The sequence below is a fragment of the Mangifera indica genome, chromosome 4, assembly GCF_011075055.1.
Source record: "Mangifera indica cultivar Alphonso chromosome 4, CATAS_Mindica_2.1, whole genome shotgun sequence".
NCBI lineage: Eukaryota > Viridiplantae > Streptophyta > Magnoliopsida > Sapindales > Anacardiaceae > Mangifera > Mangifera indica.
The window spans coordinates 17,362,445-17,384,701 of NC_058140.1; the positions used below are offsets into that span (position 1 = coordinate 17,362,445).

At 35.0% G+C, this 22,257-nt stretch overlaps 4 protein-coding genes across 4 annotated transcripts; 2 read left to right on the forward strand and 2 right to left on the reverse strand.

The window, feature by feature from the left end:
* Positions 1–1,581: 1,581 nt before the first annotated feature.
* On the forward strand, positions 1,582–6,418 carry LOC123214933 (myosin-11). Its single transcript, XM_044634961.1, has 15 exons — positions 1,582–1,711; positions 1,795–1,839; positions 1,917–2,015; positions 2,099–2,209; positions 2,367–2,541; positions 2,667–2,723; positions 3,102–3,238; positions 3,346–3,405; positions 3,492–3,569; positions 4,236–4,309; positions 4,859–4,935; positions 5,636–5,706; positions 5,794–5,877; positions 6,096–6,177; positions 6,261–6,418. Exons 1-15 carry the CDS (start codon positions 1,640–1,642, stop codon positions 6,272–6,274), a joined length of 1,236 nt encoding a protein of 411 aa, XP_044490896.1. The 5' UTR covers positions 1,582–1,639; the 3' UTR covers positions 6,275–6,418.
* Positions 6,419–8,423: 2,005 nt separating this feature from the next.
* LOC123213606 lies at positions 8,424–12,983 on the forward strand. Its single transcript, XM_044633080.1, has 9 exons — positions 8,424–8,730; positions 10,004–10,087; positions 10,297–10,662; positions 10,841–10,976; positions 11,220–11,382; positions 11,498–11,626; positions 11,961–12,155; positions 12,329–12,451; positions 12,568–12,983. The coding sequence occupies exons 1-9, from the start codon at positions 8,559–8,561 to the stop codon at positions 12,673–12,675; spliced, it is 1,476 nt and encodes a 491-aa protein (XP_044489015.1). The 5' UTR covers positions 8,424–8,558; the 3' UTR covers positions 12,676–12,983.
* A 2,141-nt stretch (positions 12,984–15,124) lies between these two features.
* On the reverse strand, positions 15,125–18,427 carry LOC123213073 (exocyst complex component EXO84A). The gene is made up of 7 exons (XM_044632417.1): positions 18,263–18,427; positions 18,025–18,122; positions 16,720–17,767; positions 16,092–16,613; positions 15,829–16,017; positions 15,614–15,750; positions 15,125–15,541 (listed from the first exon to the last, which is right to left on the reverse strand). The coding sequence occupies exons 1-7, from the start codon at positions 18,410–18,412 to the stop codon at positions 15,403–15,405; spliced, it is 2,283 nt and encodes a 760-aa protein (XP_044488352.1). The 5' UTR covers positions 18,413–18,427; the 3' UTR covers positions 15,125–15,402.
* Positions 18,428–18,528: 101 nt separating this feature from the next.
* On the reverse strand, positions 18,529–21,190 carry LOC123213074 (glycerol-3-phosphate acyltransferase RAM2-like). The gene is made up of 2 exons (XM_044632418.1): positions 20,459–21,190; positions 18,529–19,638 (listed from the first exon to the last, which is right to left on the reverse strand). The coding sequence occupies exons 1-2, from the start codon at positions 21,068–21,070 to the stop codon at positions 18,739–18,741; spliced, it is 1,512 nt and encodes a 503-aa protein (XP_044488353.1). The 5' UTR covers positions 21,071–21,190; the 3' UTR covers positions 18,529–18,738.
* Between the last annotated feature and the right edge of the window lie 1,067 nt (positions 21,191–22,257).

Genomic DNA, 22,257 nt, shown 5'->3' on the forward strand with positions numbered 1-22,257 from the left:
CCACTGGTTCAGCTGACCTTAAAACAAAGATTTATGGAAATAGAACAGCTAGATCACCAAATCTGTAAGTGAAATCTTCTGATAAACTCAATAAAGAGCTACCTAATTGACTGTTTAAGGTCCCCAAGAGCCCACAAAAAAAAAAAATCATAATTCAGCTGTAAAAGATTCAGTAAAATGACAGTTCACAAAATTTATTTGAATGAATGAATGGTAATTGGGTTAACCAGAAGGCCATGCACCAGATGAATGAGGTAAATCAAAATATGATCCACTCAACCACAAAACATAATTGCTTATTTAATATGGTAAATATAAGTTGCTGGGATCTTCAATGAAGAACAAGTTAATTAGTTGGGTATTTCTGACAAATCAACCGTCAATCTTACTGAGCTACCTGTCCATTTAAGTCAAGTAAATAGATGTGAATGGAGGTAGAGGGCATGAAAGGATGAAATGACATCTAGGTAGACAATGCTGCTAACTGCAATGATGAGGAAGAAGATGAAATGGGATATAAGCTCAGCTGGAGACAGTTTTCAGGCACAGACTGACTTATTGGCAGATATTGCCCCATTGAATGGACCCTCAAAAACCCAATTATTTGAAGATTGAGATATCCTTGTAAAGTATTCTCAATCAGAATTCTGGGTACTTTAATTATTACATTGTTGAACCTGAGCTATCATCAGCCTGCCTGATAGGAAAATACTAACAGATATACCTTGCTTGACTGGCTGAAATCTATGGGCACTTGATAAATTATTGCATCTTTGTTCATGACTTTGGGAAAATCTTCAACAGTTGACAATAATTCTATTTTATTTAATTCATTAAATTTGATCTTATCATAAGGGTAATGTGACCTCTTGAATTTGATTGCAGAGGCAGCGGCAGCTGAAGCTATGATTAATCGAAGAAGACTCTGGAATTTAATTATAATTATAAGAATTCCTAACAAATTAATCCAAGTGGTTTCATCGTTTAACTTGGACCTCTAAAATATTCTAATAAATGCGTCCAAAATATTAAAATTTTATGTAATCTAGATAATCTTTTATTATAAAAAATAAAAAAATTAACGTAAAATGAGTTTATCAAGTATATTATTAATATAAAAATATAAATAATTAGTATGTTTGGTTAAAGTAATAAAAATTATTAATATATTATATTTATTTAAATATTTTTTAAAATAATTATTTAAAAACTTTTTATTATATTATTTGAAAATAAAAATATTCTTTTAAATTAATAAATAAAAATAATATTATTTTAATAATATTTTAATCTTTATAACGTAATAAAACGGCCAAAAAGCCCGTCCATACCAGAAAAAGAAAATCTTAATTCTCTGAAATGAAATAAGTAAATGAAAAACTAATAATTAATTTTAAATTTTAAATATGTTTTGACCAATCCGGAAAATAAAGATTGAATTTCCTCCCAATCGAATTTGGACAATTGGATTCGAGTGCCACGTTGGAAGTCAACTTTGGTCAAATTCTTCACTTGGCGGGAAAGTCTCCAAACAGATTACAAGTTGCTCAGCTTCAAATAAAAATTAAAGCAGAAAAAGCAAAACTAATGCAGTCGTCATAGACATTAATGCTAGTTTCTGAACAATTTACAGTCGATAATGGAGCTACTTAAGTTGTCCAAATTCAAGCTCCAGCTTCTAGCCCTAATCACTGAAGCTCGACATCTCAGGGTAAAAATTTTCCATCATTTAACTGTCTCTAATCTCTATTATTATCTAAATGAACCGCATTTTTTCTTTGAAATAATAATTAGGAGAGAGAGCGCTTGGCGACTGAACAAATTCAAGTTTTAGTCCAGGTTAAGTGTTTTAAATTTTGTTTATGTTGTGTTTGATTTGTTTTTCTGTAAGATTGACTCATCGTGTTTCTATACAGAAACAAAAGCAAACCGAGGAGGACAATTCTAGAAAGCTACAGGAATTACAAGCGGAATTAGCTTCGTCAAGTGAATCTCGTCAAAAACTTGACAGACAGGTTTCTGAATTTCGTAGTCCTAGTCTTTGTAAGAATGCCTGCTAGAGATGTTTGTTAATAATATGTTTTGGTTGTTGCTGCAGGTGAGCTTCCTTCAAAACGACAATGCATTGCTTGAGAGCAGGCAAAAGGAGTTGAAGGAAACTATCAACAGATTACTTCAGTCAAGGGAAAGTTTCCTTAATGCTTACGAGGTTTGTGTGTCTACTGACAGCTGGTTGTATTGATTTTCACTTTGGTATTAGATAACATGAAATGTGTGTTGAACTAGTCATCGTTCAATAATAATAGGTTATGCATCTGATTCCTTTTTCTAGAAATTCCATTCAGTGATGTAATTATTTTGAGCAGGAATCTACCTGTGAAATGAAACGTTCAATTGAAACCAGAGATAGAAAGCTCAGTGTCCTATATGAGAAGATAAACTCTCACTTGACATTATTTGATTCAATAGAAAAGGAGGCATTGTTCATTAAGCAAATTGTGGATAACGTGGAACGCCTTGTGAATGAAAAAGAGGAAGTAGGCATGTAGTTTACGAGTTTTTGCTGATTTCAGGAGTATGCATGTCTGAATTATCAGCATGAATTAACCACTCATCATCTTATTGAAGTTGCAGTATAATATTCATTTGAACTCTGCTGTCTTCAGTTGATATCTTAAAGAGCAAAATGGAAAAGGTCTCTTCACTTGAAAAAGTCTTTGTTGGTAATTTTCTATCCATTGCCTGCTTCAGTTACCTTCTAAAAAATGAACATGTTTGTATGTTGCTTCTATACATGTATCTGTATAATTTGTCTTTTGTGTCAACTCTGCAATGCCACTTGCTGATCATTCATACCATTACTTGAGATTGTGTGAAGTTGAAGAAGGACTTTGATAATTTGAAATTTACTTTCTATGTTTGCACCAAATAGGAAAAAAATTAAACTAAATATAACAATTTTAAACTCAGTCTGGAATTCAGGATCATAACACAATCATTGATCTATGTATCATAGCACTGTTCTTGAAGATGTAATCGTCTCCACAATATTAAATTCTGAAAAGAAATAATGTTCATGACTTTTATGTCATATTTTGCAGAAAGGATTTCTCTCCTGGAAAGTAAACTGAAAAATGACCAGGCTGAGTTCAGAAAAAAGGATAAACTTATTTCAGAACTAGAAGCCGAGCTGGAAGCAGCTAAAGTTAGTAATGACAACCAAAGTCAAATTGAAGAGATATCCAAAAAAGCATTAAAGATCTTTCTGTTCTATTTACTCTACAGAATCAAGCTACACTGTGAGCTTAAGCTATTTCTTAAATTTGTAAGCTTAACCAGCCTTACCTTCAGAAAACTGTATCAGCAAAGGATATTGTCATACGGAATCTGATTTCTGAGAAAGAGGTTTGAATTTAAAATTTGTAATCTTAAATTTCTGCATGTCTGTGTTTATGATTTTGTAATTATCTGTTCGCATACATTATAACCAGGCATTGCATCTAGAGGTTGGAAGTTTAAGAGTTCTTTTGCAGAGAATTCACGATGCTGTTGCTAATATGAATCAAGAGGTCAGTCAAGGATTAATTTTTGGTGCTCAATATTGCAGTCTTTAAATTAATAGCTGCTCGTAGGTTTTATTCTGAAATCTCCCGAATTTTACATTCTGGTGGTGTACTGTAGCAACCTCTTCAAACTAAAAAATCTCACACAACAAGCAAAACAACATAGCGCGAAAAATAATGAATTGAACTTAACAAAATATTGATATGTGTGAATAATAGTGATAAAACAGAAAATAGTTCTGACAATAAAGAGGTGCCATCCTCAGCAGGCAATTATAGGTGCCTTTCCTCCCAAGGCAGAAGCCTCCCTCAAATTTTCTCACTAAAATTTTCTTCTTTTTATCTTGTGCTGCTGCCCTTTTTATTCCGTTCTTATCCTAATCCTATCATGTACATCTATTTGAAAATTCATCTTTTATGCTAACCAAAATTCTTTTCAGCAATTGGATGATATAATCTGTTAATCTGATCAGTGTTTGTTATATCTATTTTTAGTTTGATCTCTTAATATCAATTTGAGACTAGTTATGCATTTTAGGAAGTTTTACTTAAATACATTATCTGTGGATCTCCTACTGAACACCTTTTAATTCTGTAGACTTTATTTCTATTGTAACTTGCTGTGCCACTCTTCTACTTGTTCATGTGAAAAGTAATGGATTTCTAATCCAGGATAAGAAGGCATTCCACAAAACATTAGTGCTTAAAGAAGAATGGGACACGAGTACACCAAATGAAGATGACAGGTAAATCATAAACATTGCTCAAAATGTGAGGTTCAAATCATTGAATATTTTCCAACTTTCTACTTTATAGCATGCATTGTTATAGGACTTGCCACTGTTACTGTAAAAAAACCAGCATTCTACTGTACTTGGGTACCGTGACTAGTGTTGGTTTAGATTAGATTGTTAAGATCAGATTATTTTGGTCCATAACTTCTCGGTTATTTTCATCCATACAAGACCAACTTTCTCTTTGGATACTGTGACTAATGTTGATTTACATTCCAGTGTTTACATTTGACTTATTATGCTTTCGCCAAAACTGTGAACTACAATCAATTTATGTGAAAAAGAGTAATCCTTTTGGAGTTCCAGGCAAACATACGTAAATCTTAGTTTTCACATTTTCCATGGAGATGCAGTCTTGAATGGCAACAAGATCATATGGATATTCTTTTCCTGTCTGATCTTGCCAAAAAAGGGGCAATTCAACATGACTTTTCTTTCTTTCTTTATTTTTTGGTGTGTGCTTTTTGTTCCAGCGTTCATCATTCTGTTATGGTTTATCAGGACTGTCAATGTGGAACAAAATATCCAAGAAAGATCACCAGTCAAGGTTTCCATTATAGCTGCTTCAGATGATAGAGGTTTACTTGCCCTTCTCTTTGTTGTTTCTTGGCTTGGGTTTAGAGTACTGAAGCATATTATCAGAAATTTCAGCTGTGAATCTGTGATGTTTAATAATAGAACTGGCTTTATGTTTATCCTAGGAATAGGCTTGTAGATGTAATGCCTGTGAACTTGTGCAAAAGACAACTTGAGCTTTGCCGGTGTCATGCAGGGAATGCATTGCTGCAAAATGTTTGTTATAGCACGATATGTTGGTTTAGTATATTTATTTATTTTTTCACTTTCAACATTAAATGTTTTGCCATGCAATAGATTTTTCATAGTAAAGCAAGCATCACATGATTTTTATTTACGTTTCTTATGGAAAATCAATTGAGCTATTGGTTGTGGTCATTTCAAGTTCAATGGACTGTGGAGTCCATTTTGTTTCCCGTAGTAGTTGCTGGCAGAAGTTCATGTTAAGATTAAAGACAGCTTCCATGTGCATTTGTGACAAATTTGAAATGTCAATCCAAGATAAGTGAATCATTGTCATTTCAGATGAATAGAAGCAAATATCCACACCAAATATTTCTTTTGTTTCTCATGCTTGTGGCAACCATAATTTCTAAACTTTGATACAACCCCTTTCTGCTTTTTTATGTGATTATGTCTTTCTTTTTTCTTCCTGTTTTGGAGTTGGGGATGTATTTTGGATTTCAAGTTCAGCTTCATCAGTATGTCAGGAGTACAAATCATTTGACATTCAGTTGAGAGAGAACAATAACTTGAATTCCTGTGTGTCTGAGGTAAGTAGTTTGTATTGCAGTTTGGAGAATTTAGTTGGTTAGGTTATAAAAAAGAAATATAAAAAATTTTTAAATGATTCATTGCAGTTTGCTTGTTCTCCCCCAGAGTCAGCTTCCTCAGAACCTCAAGACACATTATATGCTTTGGGCACTTCTATGCCTGATGGGAAGGTATGAGATACTGTTGTCTATCTGCAAAACGAGACACTGATGACCTAGACCAAAATCCATTTTGTTTCTTCAATGATAGACTTGATTGACTAACTTGCAAATCAACTTTTGTTACATTAACAAATGTTCGGAGATAAATTTATTTGATAGAAATTATTATATATAGAAAACTTCCTAAACTTCCTGTGACTAAACTGTTTATGTATTTTGATGTACAGGACAACTGCATAGGGCACCACCTTGATTCTGAGTGCTCAATGACCCAAGCAGAAACCTCAAAAGATGCAGGTCAACATTCTGGTGAGGGATTTTACTGTTTCATTTTTGGATGCTGGCTCACATGAGAAATACTCTGGTAACAAGATTTTATTGTTTGATTTTAGGCGCTGGAGCATGATTGTGTAATAATTCTACTAACATTTGCAGTATTATGTCTGATAATTTCTTCTTTTGCGAGGTATGTTAAGATTAAATCTCTAACCAAATTCGTGACTGCTATAACAGCGTAAGAATCTAATTTTCTCGAGAATTGATTACCAAATCCATCAATGTGAGCGCAAATTGGGTTGGATACCGGAGAATTTTCTCATTCTGCTTACATACAAGGCTGGACCGACCTTTTTGGTAAATGAGAATAAACAAAGGAATGCCATATATAATTCCCATTATAAAGGACATCCAATTCATAATTTAAAGTCTCACTTTCAAAATCACCCTTCTAAACTTAATTTTTTCTTTATCTTCAAATTTTTTAATTTTTTTGAGATTTAGATTAACTCTCATTTTATTGTGTAAATTTGTCAAAATTCATTGAATTTCAGTTTGATTGAAGATGGTAAATATCTGTATATTTATTTATTTTTTTCCTTTTAAGTTTTTAAAACTCACGATTTTCCTCTTAATTCTCTATATTTTATAAACTTCTTCCATCAAACAAAATCATTGACTATTTGGTGTGATGTATTCTTAGAATAAAAAACAAGTATACTTGGAATAGGTAATAGTAAAGAAAAAAAATGAGGATATGAAAAATCAAATCAGAATTTAACTTAAAAAAAAAAAATACAGTAGAAAAGTGAACAGTGATTTTTAAAATATTTTTCAGTTAAAAAAAACTACAAGCTTTAAATTTTGTAAAAATAATAAATAGAAAGAATTTATGAAATAAAGTAAGAATTTATAGGAAGTTTATTTAAGGAAAAATATCTCAAAATAAAAAAAAGGTCAAAAATCACCGCCCATCAACTCCTGCTGATTTCAGCCGGGCTGAGCATTGAGGCGGTATTCATATGTTATGGTCGAAAAGTCAATCAAAATGGAAGAAAGATTATTCGGTAAATTATGTAGGAATATTAATCTGGTCAAAATTTTGGGAAGAAACGAAAGGCCTGTTATTGTCATGACAGCGATTGCCTTGTGTTTCAAATACGTTGCGGAAATGAAGACTGCTCTATTGGATTTATTCGGCATTTGAATGCACAAATTTGCATGTCAAAGCCGATCTCTTCCTGACAAAAAAAGTCATCATGGAATTGTCAATTAAAGTGTGTTCAATGTCAATAAGGCTCCGGAAAGTGCAATATTTATTTAAAAAGTTTCTAAGATTTGTTGGCCTAATTGATGAACAATTTTACTGTTTTTCTTTTATTCCTAACCCTGAGCCTCGGTGGAGCAAGTAATGAGTACAAAATTGCATTAATAAATAAATGGCAGAGAAAAGGACATCACTTATTTGTGTAGCATTTATTCGCTAATATTTTGGACCCTTTCTTTTGCCCCTTGAGTCTTCCATTTCCATTTCCATTTCCATCTCAATCTCAATCTCACAACATGGGTCCCATCCCATGCCAATTCATGTACCATTGTTATGTTCCTGTCAATATCATTGACTATTTATCCCGCCCTTTTTCCTTTGTGATTAGGGTAGTTAATAAAATTTTATGAATTATTTGTGTGAAAATTATAGCTAAAACATGGGATGGGGTCCTATTACAAAAATTAAATTAGTAAAGAAAAAATCCGCATCTTCAATTACGCATTTATTTTTATAGGAAATTTGATTTTTGGAAATTTGAAAAAATAATATACATTTACATAAGGTAATAAAACCACACTGTAATTGCAGATTAGCCGGACCTCGTTCATTTTCCTTGTAATTTACCCAGTCATTTTAACAAGAGTTCATGAGACCAAGGTTATAACGGAAAATGGGAACGGTTATAAAAAGTCAATGAAGGACGAGTACATGCACATACATCCACTAAGGAACTTAAAAGCCACTTGGCAGCATGACATTCTTGAATGAGGTCCAACTTCAGTTCTCGGAAGACCCCTTTACGCACGCAGCCAATAAACAACTGCCACTGCTTTGACTTTTTTATTCTATTTATTTTCACTGAAAAAAAAAGTAAATTATTTTACAATTGAATGCTTTTTGTGCTTTGTTTGGTTAATAGTAAGTGCATGAAATTGATGCAGACAATGATATATTTATCACTCAATTATATAATGACAGTTTTATTATTTTGGAAAGATAACACTAAAACAACCCCTCTTTTTTTTTATGTTATGGTTGCTTCTTTCTCGTGTTTTACAGAGTCTGTTTATTCGGTTTTTGCGTTGAGAAATCAATACTATTTATGACGGTGATTGATCTTTGTGCTTGTGCGTGTGCATAAGAGATGGGAAGTTGTGTGTCCAAGCCTGAGGGGTGTGTTGGTGGAAGATTGAGGTCCTTCAGGAAGAAGAACCGTAAGACAAAGAAAAGAATGTCGTCCTGCTTATCTGATGGCTCACTTCAACACCTTGCACCACTTGATCATCCTTCATCTTTCTCTAACCCCGCTTTGCAAGGTCTTTTTTCAGCTCATTCTTTATTGATTGGTTTTTCGTTGAAAATAGCTTTTTTTTCTTAATCAGTCTCATGTTTACTTTTAAATGTGATATTGGATTTTTTTTGTATTGATTTTTTTTTTCGTGATATTTTCTTTTCTCATTTGGGTTTGTGTTGTGGAGGGTTGGCGTTGAAATTATTGTCAGGAGATGAATTTGTTTTTTGCAATCAAATTTATGCTTCTGCAACAGGGATGTAGTCCTTTTTTTCATTCTCTTTGTTTTTTATTCTCTAATAAGTGACATCTGTCAACTAGTAATTGGCATATTCTGGTCGATCCTTGTGTCAAGTCAAGTTTTCTTTTTTTGGGGTTTTGCGTCCGTTTAATCTTTTTTTTGTTTTTTTGTGTACTCCACACTAATATAAGCTCGGTTAGCCCATGGTACAGAATATGAAGTTTTCCTATTTATTGATGATCAAAGAATGTAGTTCTTGAATAGCTGGGTGAACTTCAATTCTGTTTAAACACAGCAGATTATAGGTTACTTCTGTCTATGAGGCTGTACTGACATTGTTCGGATATAAAATTGGATTTTCATTTTTGTGATAATTAGAAAGGTGGGGCCTGATATTAGTAGATGGAAACGGGGTTAATGTGGATTTTGTTTTTGGATACTGCTGATTCATTTTTAAGGTCCTTTTTGAGATTATAGTATGCTTATCACTCAATGGTAGCATTGAGAGGTGGCTCTAGACAATGTTCCTCTTAAAACTTTGTGATCAAAGAAAAATAACTATTCTTGTTCTTTTGAAGGATTGTAACGTTAATATGTTATGACTTATACAGTAAGGAATAGTTTGCATAAATATTGTGTTCTTGATGTGGTAAACTCATTAGTTGCTTCGAATTACTCGTTAATCGAAAAAAATGACTTGACCATCTCAAGGTTCCCAAAATGCACATCCTACCAAAAAAAAAATGCTGTTTGTAAAACACATGCCAGGATATGACTCATTAGCTGCCTGTTGTTCTTATGTGTCATTCTGGGTTTTGATGATTTCTTTTTTTCTGTGGAAGGTGCCCGTCATAATATTTGATGTGTTTGGGACACCTTCGGGGTTTATTGCTTCAATCATGCTTAACTTGCTGGAATTTATATTAGGAAAATTACTTTTATCCATGAACTTTATAATGTATTTCTCAGTTCTTGGCTCTAGTGAAACATATATGTTGTGTCACTTATGTGTGTGTTTTTAATATATTTTTATTTTGTTACTTTGAGGGGCCTTCAGCAAGAAGTCGTGATGAAGCTTGGTTTGATACAGTTGCAAAATTTGAGTCTGACTGTGATGATGATTTTCAGAGTGCTCAGGATGGTAAGATATTTGCAGATATCAGATGTCTCTTTTACAGAGAAATTTTACTCTTCTTACTATGCTGATTAATCTGTCATGTATAATGAAATTTATTCTGTCTACCCTTGAGATGCATTTGTGTTATCTCTAAATGGTTTTGAAGGTTTGTTTAGATAGTAACGCTTCTCTAAGAGATGCTAATTATTGAGCGGACCTGTTGTTGAGATCAGGGGACTTATCGGCTGGAAATTCTGCTCGCAATTCTGTCAGTGAGTTTGGCAAAATTGAAAATATTCAGCTCTCAAGCTCCAGTAATGTTGATCCCCAATCAAAATCAGATGGGCTTTCTAACGAAGAAAAGCAACCTGTGTTCCTTGATGAGATCTCATCCTCTGTGGTTGAGGGTTCTGGCAAGGATGCCAGATTGTTGGATAATTGTGGGATTCTTCCGGCCAACTGTTTGCCTTGTCTTGCTTCTACCGTCCCCTCAGTTGATAAGAAAAAATCACTTTGCTCTGGTCCACCAATGCCAATGAAAAAGGCTGTTTCAAAAAGTTCCTTTAAATGGAAGGATGCACAAGCTAATTCTATTCTATGTGAGTGTTTTATACCACTTTCACTGAAGTTTATTTTATTTTAATTGGTGGTAGTTGTTGTTGTTTATACATCTGAGCTCAAATAGAAAATTTATTGAGGATATTACAATTATTTTATTATAATTATTAGTTTTCTGTTTTGTTGTATCTCACTTTTAATTGTTTGTTTGCTATTCAGTTTCTTCAAAGAGGCTTCTTTCTAGGCCAGTAGCAGGTTCTCAAGTACCTTTCTGCCCAATAGAAAAGAAGATGCTTGATAGTTGGTCACAGATCGAGCCAAATTCTTTTAAAGTTCGAGCTGAGAATTACTTTAGGTTAGTTTGTAAGAAATTCTGTTAATCGATTAGATTGATATAAAATTTATGCTTATTTAATGTGAGGATGTGTGCCGGCACTTGTTTGTTATGTCAAAGTATTGCTTCTATTGAGTAGCAGTAAGCATTTTTTTCTATTAAAGTTTCAGACTTGATATGTGGGGCTAAACCTAAGTTGTTTTTCTCCTGTTTTCAAAACCTGTTTTTCATAATTCAGTTGGCAACAAACTTCTTACATGATAGGGACAAGAAGAAGGTTTTTGCTCCTAACTATGCCGCATATTATCCGTTTGGTGTTGACGTATTCTTAACTCAGCGGAAAATAGATCATATATCTCGCTTTGTGGAACTTCCTGCCATTAGTTCAAGTGGGAAGCTCCCACCAATCCTTGTTGTAAATGTCCAGGTATCCATATTTACTTATAAAATGCTTTTATACACAAGATGACTTTTTTCTTTTAAATTTAATTCATAAGTGTATTGTTATCATGTTTGCTACTGACTTTTTGTGGGTTCTGCAGATTCCGTTATACCCTGCTGCAATTTTTCAAAATGAAACTGATGGTGAAGGAGTGAGTTTTGTTTTGTATTTTAAGCTTTCTGATAGTCACAACAAAAAACTTCCACCACATTTCCAAGAAAACCTCAGAGTAAGTTGGAGCCTCTCTAATAAATCTCATTGCCATTCTGTTATTACCTGTAGATGTCAAACTTCAACTATGATACTCCTGAATTACTGATTGGGTTAATCATGCATTAGAATATTCACTCTGATACACCCTTGTTTTGGTAAATGTTTCTTGACTGTCATGCTATGGGCTATCAGTTCTTGCATCTTTACTTTGTTCTCGTTTTTCCAACTTGAAAATGGAGCTCCCGGATTTTTTGATGTCATAAATTTAAGATCCCTCTGTATTTGCACATCTCGGTTTAGCTGATGTACAAGCTTTGTGATTAATTAACCCGTGTGTATCTGTGACACAGAGGTTAATTGATGATGAGGTTGAAAGGGTCAAAGGCTTTCCTGCAGATACAATAGTACCTTTCCGCGAAAGGTTGAAAATATTGGGCCGTGTTGCGAATGTGGAAGATCTTCCCATGAGTGCAGCTGAGAGAAAACTTATGCTGGCTTACAATGAAAAGCCTATGCTTTCACGCCCACAACATGAGTTTTTCTCCGTAAGTTCACATTTAACTCATATTTAGTATTTCTATTATATGGTTAACAAGACCTTAAATTCAGCCGAAATTGTCATCTTTAGTCATAGTTTTGCTTTGTCTTCTTTTAGAGTCTTTTTCATTTAGTCTTTGGGATCAATACTTATAGATTAACCACCATTAAATTTTGACAGGGAGAAAATTACTTCGAGATTGATATAGATATGCACAGCTTTAGTTACATTTCTAGGAAAGGTTTTGAAGCATTTATGGACAGACTGAAGCTGTGTGTCTTGGATGTTGGCCTCACAGTTCAGGCAAGATATTTTATTTTTTTTCAAAAGCAAGATAAATAGAATTGTCTCTGAAAATTATTATTATTATATTTTATATTTTTCTTTCTATTATATCTGATATTTGGATCTTAATCCAGGGGAACAAAGTCGAAGAGTTGCCAGAGCAGATCTTGTGTTGTATACGGTTAAATGGTATTGACTATTTGAATTATCAACAACTGAGGCACGGCGAAGAGGCTCTCTGATTATAAATTTGCAAAAACAATGTAAGGCTGAAATTAGTATTCAAAGAAAAATTAATTTCTGGAGAAATTTCTGTTGCATTTTGTTTGGTACTGGAATTTCTCCAAACCAATAACCTGAGGGGCCTAGTAGGAACTGCACGCACACCGAAGTCAAGGGTTTTTGCCTAATCAGTTTGTTACATAATCTTGATTAGTATAGGCTTATAACCCAGAAACAGGCCCGTAAAAGAAAGGTCTTTACAGAATTTATTTGTTCTAAGAGGGAACTCAATCATATTCATTTTTGAAATAGAAGGTCTTAATCTGAACCTTTTGTGTTATAGTCTTTTACACTTATCATGCGGTTACCATATGGACCTTTGCTTAGCACCAGCCTCTGCATTTGAATACTGATTTTCATGTTCTTTCCTCTTAGATATCTTTAAGTGCAGCTTAAATTGGTATAATTGGTCAATGTCAACTGATACGTAATTAATTAACATGTTTAAATGCTTGCTCAGATCAAATCATTTGAGAAGAATGAAAATAAGGGTATAGCTGAAGATAATTTGAGAAGCTAATACACCAATTTGCTGGGATTGCTGATTTTACAAAAGCGTGAGCTTTACACATAAACCTCTGTTACCGGAAAAGGAAAAGGAGCTATAAAGAAAGTTACTCATTGAATTGCCAGCAGAAATTTCCCCCTCCAAAAGATTGTCTGATAAATCCAGTTCCTTCAATTTCTCAAATTCAAAATTTTGCTTGGCATTTTACAAGTAAACTGGTTTTTCTGCAGCTTCAATGTCTCTAACAAGCTTTCGTTTGCAAGAGTGTAGTACAATTCAAAACCTAAATTATTTTAGCTCAAATCTAGACTTTTACTGATTCCTGAGGGCTGAGCATTGAGAGGAACCAAAATCGCCGGATACCTGGCGTTCCGATTCCAATTCTTTCCTGGAACCGGCCTATCTCGGGTAGGGTTTGGTTTCGTTTTTGTGGAACCGTCTGGTTCCGGCTTCAACTAGCAAAACTTGAATCCAAACTGGGTACTCGATCAAATATTTGTTTCCCTTCAAACTTTCATTGGAAGCAAACAACCAGAGTTTTGATTGCTATCATAACTTTTATTTCTCCCCCTTCACGTCCACCCATAGAAATTTCCATGTCTTGTTTCACTCGACCGTGATTTGGTTTTACAAAGTCGAGTTAGATTCAGTTTGCCTCTCAGTATTTTTTCTTAGTAACAGCAAAAGCTCAAATACTACGTTGGGTTTTTGTCTGAAAAATGACTTTCGCTTCATTTACGGAAAGAGTTATGTTCGCATAAGTTTTTGTTCCATCCACTTGGCAAGAGTAAAGCTCTAAACACATCTTCAGATCTGTTCGGAGTTTCCTCCTTGTGTTAGCGTATATTTGTTCTTTCTGCTTTGGAGAATTGGATTTGATGAATGGATTTTGTTCGCTCTGCTTGGAGACAACGATCCTTCCATCCACTACTGAAACACAAAATCATCCGTGGAGATAAATCCTGAGCGACAGATTTCTGTCGCTTTGCCAGTCACATTATTGCAAGAAATGTCTTCCCACCTAAAACAACTGAGTCCAACCCACTTGGCTAACCGCTCAGATGTGCGGTGGTTAGGCCTTTCAGATCACTGGGGTTTCATACATCACCCAGATTGATCTTGCCCTCACCGAATTTTACTATAGTGAGCACAGCAGCTATTAACAGCAACTGGCAATCCATTTTCTCTGAACCGCTTAATGAGATTCTTGATTTGTCCTACCAGTAAACTTCTTTGACATCAAGAAGGGAAGTGAAAAATTATAAGGTAGCTGGATATCAAATTAATGGCACATTGTAAGGACTGAAACAAAAGGAACAGCTACGAGTTTGGTCAAAGATGTTTTGGTTTTTTTTTTCTCTTTTAACTCCGTTTTTTCTTTTCAATATGTCATGCTGAAAAGCATCAATATGTTTGGATCATGATGTCCTTAGTTTTGGTTGAAGGAGTCTACGGAGATACACAGTTTCCCAATTGTATTAATCTGTGAAATGCTAGAAATTTCTCCACCCAATAGTTTCATAATGATTAAACTAATCCTCAGCTCTTTTCATGAAGTTCAACAGGTCCAGGACATCTTTTGTAAGAAGTTGCTATTATTCTACTGTTGTTATAACAAACCCAAGTACCCCACTGCCTGCCTTCAGTCCATCAAGTTTGAGAATTGAGATACACGAAATTCTACTGTAGCTCGTGATGGTTTTCTCAAGGAAACTTTCATCTTAGATTACTGGTGATCTTAGTGCCCTTAAAAAAACAGATCTGCCCATTTTCTTATTCACTCCAGGAACTGACATGTATTTGTTTCTTTTGGAGCTTCAAGAAGGTCCTTATTGTCACGAGCATGGTTAAAATTGATAAGTTTAACTTATTGATTTCCGTGGGCGAGTTTGGACAAAATATTGAAGAGAGGAAGATACTTTCTGATCCATGTAATCTGGTAACTTGTAAGTATTATTCTAATAAACAGAAAAGGATCATGTTTAAAGAAATGGAATCTCTGCCTACCTGAAACAATGTCAAAAGATCATTGTGGTTGGACTCTTGAGACCAGAGATTCCTTATTTCATTGGGTAAATAGTAATTACCCATTACTATGATACAAGTTGAGTAGACATCTGGCTTATACCTTTTCATTTTCCTCTATGATTTGCTGCAATTGACAAGGCTGAGCTGAGCTCTAATTATCCATCATGGCAGAGGTACCAGCAGTGGGGCTGGTAATATCCTGTTCTCCATTTCCGTAGTCATCTTTTCCTAATATCATCTTTATAGCTATTTCAGAAACTTCAACAAACCACTGATCCTCTGGCAATACACTGACAAAAGAAGAGAGTTATTATATAATAAGCAAACTGATGCTCTTAGTCTCTCCGCTAAATGAAACTTACCTCTGAGGATCTACTCCAGTAGCAGCTACTGCAGCAATCGCTCTAGCTATAATGTTTTTAATAATTTGATGTAAGTTGCGGGATAAATAACGGCCTTGGGATGCAAAAAGCATCACAAACTGCATATCCAGATAAAACTGCAGAAAAAACAAAAGTTATTCCAAATTTAATCAAACCCATAAAGTAAAGCGAGAGATATATGTCTCCTTGTGTACCTGTTGTAGTCCATAAGCACCCAAAGGCTTTTGCCCTTCCTCTATCTCAGCCCAGAAGTTTTGATCATCAGAAAGAAACAGAATCACTGTCTCTGTCAGTCTCATTAAAAGAACAGTTGCAAACCTTTCTCTACCCACACACATATCAAAAGCAATGCTTGCCATCAAACTCAGTTTGGTAAATAGTTCCTGAATGGGGTTAGTGATTATTATATTACCGATTTACATGAAGCAAAAACCACAAATACTTAAAACAAGAATACCTCAAAAATTGCAGATGGAAACCATTCAGGTTCTTCCGTGAGCTGATCCAAACTAATGTAAATTTGGGGATTAAGACGGAGCTCGCCTTCATACGTGAAGATGAGTTCAAGGGCATGCTGTCTGCAGAAGCTATCTCGCAACCCATCAACTAAGCGTTGTAGCCTCTTCTTCCATTCCCTTTGCTCTGGTAAAAGGTTCTGCCTATCTGATTCTTTTCTTGGAGTCATGTTATTTTCCACTCTATTAGACTGGCTGAATGGTAAAAGCTTCATTGCAGCTCGGGGTAGCAGCTCGTCTGATAAAAGTGATGCATTAGCAAGCAAAGCTATTTGTTGGGCTTCAGTCTCTGCAATGCTTACAATTTTATTAAAAGAACCTTCCAAGTTCTCTTCATTCTCCGTTGAACCTGGCAGTGCATTTATCAACATATCGACATATGAACTGAATACTTGTAAAACACCTTCTAATGCCGGACCATTTAGCTCCAGGGTTTCAAGGGGCGCAATGTCCTCGACTAATTCCTGGATCAAAGTGAACAATTAGAAAATGAGGCCAAAATAGTCCACTAATTCCAACATATATTCAGCAAGAAAGAAGAAAGAAATTATGAGAACGTAATTTGGCTACCTGAACCATTAAATTGAATCTATAAGCGCTTAGTGAAAGCTTAGGCTGTGAGGTAGCTGCACCACTAAGAGATGCAGTAGAAGATGAATGTTTTACACCAGATGGTGAATAATCGAGCGACCAGTCTTCTGAAGCGGCTAACGCTGCACTGCTTTGTTCAATTCTTCTTAAGTAACCGCTAAATGCCTGATCAACACAGGGTCTAAAGAATCTCAATAAGACAGGAGATAGAGCCAGTCCACCAGCTTGTAACAAAGCACAGTGCCCTAAACATATATGAACACTTTCAGAGACAACTCTTAAAACCCCTGCAGCTGCTGATGAGGCTAGAAAGCTTTTCAGGAGGAGATGAGCAAAAGCCTCAGTCTCTTTCACGGCCCAAGCGACAAGTTCAGATGAATATGCAGGGTCCTCCCCAAAAAGTGTCAATGAATCTCTTGTTGCTTGGCCAATGGTTGAGAACACAAGCTGTGAAAGGCCAGCAGTTAATGCTCCTCCACATAAAGTACTTGACGAACGAACAATTTGTATGGAGCGCTGCAACTTCAGGTGGTGAGAATTAAGCAGCATTGTATGAGCTCGTGGACTATCACCAAGCTTTTTAAGAGCTGAGACAGCAGAACGGAGCTCAACACCCCGAGTTGAAGGTTGGCAAGTAGCCTCTGCAATTAGATCAGCAAGCTTTTGCCTTTGCTCCAAGATTGCAGTCTGTAAAGAATGAAGTGCGGTTCTGCTCAAAGTTTGCCTGTTTTTAGCTTCTATTTCCATTTTTTGTCCTTCCTCTAGCTTAGTCAGAGCTTCATCTACTCTCCTTTCAGCCAATAAAACTTCAAGGGTGTCTAAAAAATCTACCAAACATTTATCCATTTTTGAAAGTCCTTCGTTTTCAAAGCCAGAAATGTCCTCGTCCATTGCCTCTCCAACTGCAGCAGATAAAGAATCAATTCGAACACCTTCAGCTAGACCGTGAACAAGAGCTGATTGTGTTGATAAAAGATTTCTCATAGAAAGGAGCTGACCCTCTAGAATTGTGATCTCCTTGGATGTGCTGCCAATGTTAAACATTTATGATAGATTAAGACACTATGATGAATAGTTTGAGATAGCAATCTTCAGGCTCTACTAAGCAAATACCCTTTAGAAGCAAAATGGCTAATAAGAACATAGTACTTTTGAGCTAAATTGCAAGACCCATGTAAGTTTCTGATATTAAAATTGTCTTGATATACCGGCCAGATTAACAAGAAAAGTTATAATTAGCATTCTGAAAACTCAATTTAAATTGAATATAAGCACATTGCTCACCGTATGAAAGCAGGATAATTAGCGTAAACACTTTTACGCATTTCCTCGGCTGAAGCCTTCTTCAATTCAACAAGGTAAGAACACAAGTGTTTAAGTTCCTGTCAAAGATTCAAAGTTACAATCGTCTCTTTATTAAATTTAAGAATAAATATAAATCAAAGACATGGAACGTTACATTTATGCATGAACGTCAAATTAAGATAAACAGAATAAAGAGAAGAAGAGGAGGAAGAAAGACCTTCTCGCTCATATGCGGGCATTTGGAGCCCAAGTAGGCATCAGGATCAAAGCTAGAGCTTTTGAAAGCCTTTAAGCGCTCTTTAAGGGTTAGGTTGCCTTCCAGTTCAGTTGAGTCTCCTATAGATAGGGCTATCGATCCAGACTCCATTATCAAAACAAGTAATAAATATTTTTTCCTTAGAGGAAGAGATGAAATCAAATTAAAAAGATAATAACAATGGACATTACAATACAGCTGAAGAAAATTGAAGAAGAAAAGGGATCTTCAGAGAGAGAAGAGAGCACGTATGACTCGCTGGGTTTGTTTTCCTATAGTTTTAGATTCATTAACATGCTCATGATCTTGCCACGTGTACATCCCCCAGTTAACAACGTGATTAAGATCTAATTAAAAAATAAAATAAAAATTTACTGATAATTAATCTTCTCTTAGGTTATTCCCTTATTAGTTACATCATAAATAAGACTCAAAAATCAGCATCCCATTTCTTTGCTGGGTTGATACAGAGGCTTCCCACTCACAGTTCCATCGTTTCCGGCGAGAGCGATGTACTTATCCTTTCTGGTAAAGCTCGTGCATTCGTACGAAAGAGTTGCAGCAATCACCCTCTGAATGTAATTGGCTACCTCATGGCTCGATTTTCCTGAACCGCACGTTAGCTCTGATGGCAACTTATTCAAGAATGTTACTTCGTAAGCGGGACTAGGGTTCATGAAGAAGTAAAACGGATCCATCCCTTTCCACCCCCGAGCCGCGGTTCCGTGGAACATACTCATCCGGTTCACCATCGCCACTGGCACAAGTTCGTCCGTTAGTTCTGCGAACAGCGCTGAAAACCTCAAGAGAAACGGTTCCCTGCAAGTTGTTCCCTCGGGGCATATTGCTAGGTCGCCTTCTTCGAGTAGTTTCTTTATCATGGAGGCGTCATTGGCTCGGTCTCGCGTGAGCCTGACGGTTTTGATGGGTGAGATGAATTCTGAGAGTCTCGACAATGAGTAGGTAACAGCAGGAATGGAACGGCCGAGAGCCGTGGAAAGGAAAATTGGGTCGAGTAAAGTTCTGTGGGAGCAAACGAAGAGAACGCCGGATTGACCGGTTGATTTCTTGGGTGGGGCAGGTGGAGTGCCTTCAATTGTGACACGAACGCCAAGTGCCCAGAAAGCGTAATAAACCATTGGCATTGGGAGGAGGGCACCGGCGGCGATACGTAAGCAAGCTAAGGTGAAGCCGATGGGGGTCCAAAGAACGATAAGCAGCGCCAGGAGTGGCGTTGGCTTTTGGACTAGGCGACCGTCATGGAAGATTACCGGTTTCGCGAGCTTCTCGCTTTGAACTGCCCTAACTTCTGGCTTGGGTGGCACAATGTAGCGTTCCTGTGTGATTTTAATAATATAGTCATAATTACTATGTAAATTATAAAAAAACATTGGATTTTAGATAATAAATTAGAGTAGCAAATTTTCAAACATGTACCAAAATTATTTTTGGTCAATTTAATGTAATTTAAAATTTAATCAAATAATATTAAGATACATACCAAAATAATTTCAATTGATTAGAATATTTAAAAAATATTAATTTAGTATAATATACTAAGATAAATTATAGAAATATTGAAAGATAATATCAAAAATTATTAATATTATGATATATTACATATAATTGTATTTTTATATAGTTTTAATTATTCATATTATTTTTTATTTTTATTTAAATATTTTATTTATTATACGATTATGAGAATATAATTTAGTTCATAAAATTATTAAAGTGTTTTCAATGTTTTGGTTTGTAATTTTTATACCATTTATATATAAAATAAAATATTATATTGTGTGTTTTATTAATAATATAATAAAATAATTTTCTAAAGAAATTAAAATGTTAAAAACACTTATGAGAGTAAAAATATTAAATAATTTTGAGTCAACCCAAACATTAAAAGTTAGATTAGAATTGAAATTTTTTACATAATTTTAATTCGAATCAAGTTAGAGTTGAAACTTTGTGACTCGAAATAAAAATAAACATAATACAAATATAGTCTAATAATACGGATTGTCAAGTATACAATAAATCTTAATAGTAATCCAGATTCACTAATTTTGACATATAGTTGCATTTGAGAAGGGTGCTTCACTTAATTAGGCTTTGTTAATTTGAAAATTGAAACTTTGAATGATATTCACTAACCTTGCACATAACCATGAAGGGAATATCAGTGTGCCTATCACCGAGGCCAATGTCTGGTTGTTCTTCTCCAAATGCTTTCTGAAGACCATCGGCCTTTTTATCTCCCACAAGAACCCCAGGACGACGGAGAAACCCAGTTGCTCTGCCTCTATAAGTTGCAATCTCGGTGCCGACCACCATATCAGCTCCTAATGAATCTTTCAGAAATGGCTCCACCATAATCCTTGGATTCGCCGTTAGAACGCACTGTTTTCTACAGGAAGAAAACACGCGCCACGACTCAGGATGGATATCACTAGAGTAAAATTTTGGCAGTACTGCACGAGCCACTGACTCAATATCACTCACCTTCATTCCTACGAACGAGGTAAATATAAGAACTTGGATTCCCGCTGATTCTGAAACAAAGTAATACAAAAGACCAGCGATTGGTGAAGCTAATAGCAAGAAAAGGAGCCTCAAAACCCCACCAACTTCGTATGCAACTAGCGCAAAGTATGGGAAAGAGCTACGGCCTCTGAGCAAAGTCCCATCCATATCCGCAACCACCGTGTGCTTTTCTCGACCCACTGATGCACATTGATCGACAGTGGGAAACGCATCAAAATCCATGGTGGGTTTTGAAAGAATTCTTCGTGTTTATAAGCTATATATAGAGGACGAAAAGTAAAGCGAGACAATGAAGACAAATGGAAGCTTACAAAATAAGCAAAACGAAAACAAGAATAAGCAAAACGAAAATAAGAATGGACAAAAGGTTTGGTTAATGAGTACTTTGATGAGCTGAATGCGTAGTCAGAGCCAAAATTAAGGCATCACAGGTATATGGGTATAACCGAGGGTTTGACACTCTTGTTTTCAGAGGACAAGCAGCAATGGTTTAACTTCATACGCAATTTACCATCATTGATTGCTTTGTCCGCCTATTTTTGTCTTGTTGGCTATGCCATTATCTTGTGTATGAACAAGACCTCGTGCTACAACCTTAATAAGAGGGGAAATTTCATATTCATTCTTTAGATTTTGTAACGTTAAAATTTCATTTAGAAAGTTTTGAAACTAACACCGTAGTGATAAAAATGCTCTTACTATATTAATTCTTTGTCCTTGATGGAAAGAAACCTATTTTTGATGTTGTTATTTATAGGAACTATCGTATTAGCAAGTTCTTCATCTCAACCACACATAATCTTAGAAAGGAAAGTCTTTAAACTCTTGCCAATAAAATTCTGCTTTCAATTACGAAATCTATGCATGATTATTTGCAAAAATTCAGGTACAGAATATTTTGCATAAGAAGAACCTAACCAATTGAACGCTTCAATTAGGTTGATCATGCCAATAACAACATCTACAGTAATAAGACACCATAAGTTAATAAAATTAATAGAGTATTAAAATTTTAAAAGAAAATACTCAAATTCGAATTTTTATCATGTTTGTAAAACTCTGATTTACCTAATATAATGACTATAGATTTAATCATTATATTTCGATTTTTATCCATTTGACCAAACTGGATGGGGTTTCCTAAACTTAAATAAATATATGCAACAAGTTAGGCAATATACTAAGGATATCAAGGTAAGCTTTTACATATTCAAAAAAAAAAAGATCGATCACAGTCTTAACATAATGAAAAAGTGTGTTTTTTTTATTTAAAATAAAATGCATCAAAATAATAAAACAATTTATATTCTTTTATGAGTATACATTAAGATAACTCTATATGAAAATATTGACAATATTAGAAATATGTGTCTTTGTTAGGGTTATCTATTAAGAGTGTATTGCATTTC